Source organism: Otolemur garnettii, unplaced genomic scaffold (genome assembly GCF_000181295.1).
Source record: "Otolemur garnettii isolate 467f Iridium unplaced genomic scaffold, OtoGar3 scaffold00015, whole genome shotgun sequence".
Classification (NCBI taxonomy): Eukaryota; Metazoa; Chordata; class Mammalia; order Primates; family Galagidae; genus Otolemur; species Otolemur garnettii.
This window is the reverse complement of record NW_003852410.1, coordinates 1,370,015-1,373,824: the sequence shown is the minus strand read 5'-3', so window position 1 is coordinate 1,373,824 and position 3,810 is coordinate 1,370,015. Positions and strand designations below refer to the sequence as shown.

At 49.4% G+C, this 3,810-nt stretch overlaps 2 protein-coding genes across 7 annotated transcripts in view; one reads left to right on the top strand and one right to left on the bottom strand.

Annotated features, from left to right (window-relative positions):
- The window catches only part of OGG1 (8-oxoguanine DNA glycosylase), a 14,508-nt gene that overhangs the window by 8,878 nt on the left and 1,820 nt on the right, over nucleotides 1–3,810 (top strand). For 2 of the 3 annotated variants that reach the window (XM_012802524.1, XM_003785456.3), the window contains 3 exons: nucleotides 2,127–2,277; nucleotides 2,425–2,474; nucleotides 2,765–3,118. In XM_012802524.1, coding sequence (XP_012657978.1) covers nucleotides 2,127–2,277; nucleotides 2,425–2,474; nucleotides 2,765–2,854 — 291 coding nt within the window. In that variant the 3' untranslated portion in view covers nucleotides 2,855–3,118. Of the gene's footprint in view, nucleotides 1–2,126; nucleotides 2,278–2,424; nucleotides 2,475–2,764; nucleotides 3,119–3,810 lie in introns of those variants that run through there. The other variant, XM_012802526.2, reaches the window with a different exon arrangement.
- Nucleotides 3,053–3,810, bottom strand: part of CAMK1 (calcium/calmodulin dependent protein kinase I) — a 15,058-nt gene continuing 14,300 nt past the window's right edge. For 3 of the 4 annotated variants that reach the window (XM_012802523.2, XM_023510625.1, XM_023510626.1), the window contains one exon: nucleotides 3,053–3,559. In XM_012802523.2, the coding sequence (XP_012657977.1) occupies nucleotides 3,335–3,559 (225 nt within the window). In that variant the 3' untranslated portion in view covers nucleotides 3,053–3,334. The remainder of the gene's footprint in view (nucleotides 3,560–3,810) is intronic. The other variant, XM_003785455.3, reaches the window with a different exon arrangement.

Below are 3,810 nucleotides of genomic sequence, written 5' to 3'. Positions count from 1 at the left end.
GCTATTTTTTGGTTGCAGCCGTCATTGTTTGGCAGGCCCGGGCTGGATTCGAACCTGCCACCTTGGGTGTACGTGGCTGGCGCCTTAGCCACTTGAGCCATAGGCGCCGAGGTGGAGCCTGCAGTTATTAAGGCTATTGCCTTTGATTGAATTTCTAGAAAGGCTGTTGTTCAAGTGCATATATGTACTGCTATATGTATGCAGAAATTTCCAGAAGGAATTGGCAGAAACTTTTTTTTTTTGTAGAGACAGAGTCTCACTTTATCGCCGTCACACAGCTCACAGCAACCTCCAACTCCTGGGCCTAGGCGATTCTCACCTCAACCTCCCGAGTAGCTGGGACTACAGGCACCCACCGCAACACCCAGCTATTTTTTTGTTGCAGTTTGGCTGGGGCCAAGTTTAAACCTGCCACCTCGGTATATGGGGCTGCCACCCTACTCACTGAGCCACAGGCGCCACCCAAAATTGGCAGAAACTTAATAGTGGTTCCCTTGGGGAGACAAATAAGATATTTCTAGTTTTTGTTGTTTTTCTTCTCTTGAAATTACATGTTCAGAGTTAGCTAGCAGTAACATAACAGAGAATTACACTTTTGTTCTTTTCTTCTTTATATTTATATATGGTTTAAAAAATGAATTTTTGTTAAAGGAATTTTTTTAATAGGCTCTGGACTCCAGCTTAACATAAATCTCGGCTCTATCTATTCCCAGCTATGTGACTTTGGTCAAGTCACTTCATTTTCATGTAGAATAGGGGTTCTGAGGCGGTAGGACCCCCACAGCCTGGGGAGAAGTTCAAGGAACAACCCCCAGCTGCTTCTCCTCCTTTAACAACAAACATTGTTTTCTCTGCCAGCAGTCACATAGCCCATGCATACTTTCCTTTTTATCTTGCCAGCAAGCAGCGCAAGCACGTAGCTTTTCCTCCCTAAGGTTAATCTTTACCCCATGTACTAAGATTCACATCATTTCAGCTCGGCACCCATAGCACTGTGGTTACAAGCGCTGGCCACATACACCAGGGCTGGCGGGTTCAAACCCAGCCCAGCCCTGCTACAAACAACAATGACAACTACAATCAAAAAATAGCTGGGCATTGTGTTGGGCGCCTGTACTTCTAGCTCCTTGAGAAGCTGAAGCAAGAGAATCACTTAAGCCCAAGAGTTTTTTTTATTTTTTTGAGACAGAGCCTCAAGCTATCCCCCTGGGTAGAGTGCCATGGCATCACGCTCACAGCAACCTCCAACTCCTGGGCTCAAGCGAGTCTCCTGCTTCAGCCTCCCAAGTAGCTGGGACTACAGACGCCCGCCACAACGCCCGGCCATTTTTTGGTTGCAGCCATCATTATTGTTTGGCGGGCCCAGGCTGGGGATTTGAACCCGCCACCTTAGGTGTATGTGGCTGGCACCTTAGCCGCTTGAGCCACAGGCGCCGAGCCTAAGCCCAAGAGTTTGAGGTTGTTATGAGCTGTGACGCCACAAGGGCAACATATGTGACTTTACCAAGGGCAACATAGTGAGACTCTGTCTCAAAAAAAAAAAAAAAAAAAAAAAAAGATTTACATCATTTGGTAACCTTGTTTAAGATACTATAGAAAAAAGCTGTTCCGAGCAGAGCCTGTGCAGTGCCTGTGGCTCAAAGGAGTAGGGCTCCGGCCCCATATGCTGGAGATGGCGAGTCAAACCCAGCCCCGGACAAAAACTACAAAAAAAAGAAAGCAAGCTGTTCCCACAGTTCAGTGCTGGCTGCAGTCTTATCTGCTCTAGTCCTTCTGCTCCCATCTTTTACTCTTGTGTGTTTTATTTTCTCATTGCCCACAATTCCCACTCAGGTTTGTTCCCTCTCACACTAGTTCACAAACTCCTAGAGCCTCAGTTTTCTTATCTCTAAAATGAATATGGCAGTACCTTCTTCTGATGTTTTGGTGAAAACCTGGCTCACTCATTCAATAGCAGTTTTTATTGCAGTTAGTTTAAAAATTAGTAGATAGTATGTATTGATTGAGAATATAGAACAATAGGTAACCTCAGAGTGGAGTAGGAAGCAGTTGGCTTTGGGGCTAGAAGCAGGATGTCGGCCAGATCTACCATTCCTCCTCAAGGGCACACTCTATGTCTGTCAAAGGTGGCTGACTGCGTCTGCCTAATGGCCCTGGACAAGCCTCAGGCTGTGCCCGTGGACGTCCATGTGTGGCAGATTGCCCAACGTGACTATAGCTGGCACTCTACAACATCCCAGGCGAAGGGTCCGAGCCCCCAGACCAACAAGGAACTGGGTAAGGAGAGAGCACAAGATGCTACTGCTGGCAGTGGGCTGAGATGGTAAAAACTTCTCACTCTCATAGTCACCTCTCGCTCAGACCCTACCTCTTGATTGGGAGCAGAAGGGGCCAATTAATTTAGCTTCATCACTTCTGATTTAGGAAACTTTTTCCGGAGCCTGTGGGGACCTTATGCTGGCTGGGCCCAAGCGGTGAGTGTACCTAGATTCCTAGGTTTCCCCTTCCCTGCAGTTCAAACCTCGTAGGACCTCTGCCTGAGTCCTGACCCAGAGGACTCTTCCAGAAACCCATTACCATGGACTCTTGCCATTACCACCACTGCTCCAGCTGACCCTAAAGGACTCTCCTGCCATCCCAGCCCCAGTGGTCTCTTGTTACCCTTCCCTCTGCTCCCCATGGACTCTTCCACCTACCTACGCTGTCACCGCCCTGACCCCAGTGTACCCTCCTTCCCACAAAGGTGCTCCACTCTCCCCGACAGGTGCTGTTTAGTGCTGACCTGCGCCAACCCCACTGTGCTCGGGAGCCACCAGCAAAGCGCAGAAAGTGGTCCAAAGGGCCTGAAGGCTAGGTGGGAGCGCACTGGGCAAAGGAATTCCTGAAAAGACCTTTCCCCTCCATTTCCCTTTGCTCTCTCCCCATCCCCACCTAGTCTCATGTTGGGGAAAGGGATCCTTGCAGCTACCTCAGGTACCAGGCACCCCCAAATCAAGCAGTCAGTTTGCACAACAAGGTGGGGTAAAAAATACTATTTGGAGAGACAGCGCTCTATGGTTTTATCTTATTCCCTTTATTATAAGAAGGAGCAATAAAATAGAAACATTTGTATGGAAAATGCAGTGAGCAGTGATAGGGAAGGGGGCGAGGAAAGGATGGGACCGAGTTTAACTCCCTAGTTCGGAGGGAAGGGGAGCAGGCTGCCCCCCAACCCCTCCCATGCAGGGGATCCTGGCTCTACATCCAGGGCCCTAGATCTGGGGTGGCAGTGTGGGGGACAGTTCTGGGCCTGGCTCCATGCAGCAATCTCGACAGCAGCAGCCTGGCACGGGCCCTACATGGGAACAGAAAACAGAGTTGGCTGTTGGGCAGACCCTCCACTCCAGCCTGAGTCCTTCTTGGTGGACCACCCATGCCCTTCCAGAGAGCCGCACTCCTCACCCCCAGCTGCTGGTGTCAGCAGCTCCCCATGGCTTGCCATCTGTCCCTGCCCCTCCTGGCTGGTGCCCAGCTGTAGCTTCCTCATATGCCGTACCACAGCCGTGGCATTGAAGGCTTGCTGTAGAAAGAAAGGGGGAAAGGACTTTTGAGAGAGAGGGAAGTTATGGAGAAGGGCTGGCAGTAGGATTCTTGGCAATGGTTCTGTTATGTTTTTTCAGCTATTAGTTATTGATTCCACCAACACCCCCTCAAACCTCTATAGGACTTTATTAAGTTATATTCAGTTACATCTTTTTTTTTTTTTTTTTTGAGACAGAGCCTCAAGCTGTCCCCCTGGGCAGAGTGCCGTGGCATTACAGCTCACAGCAA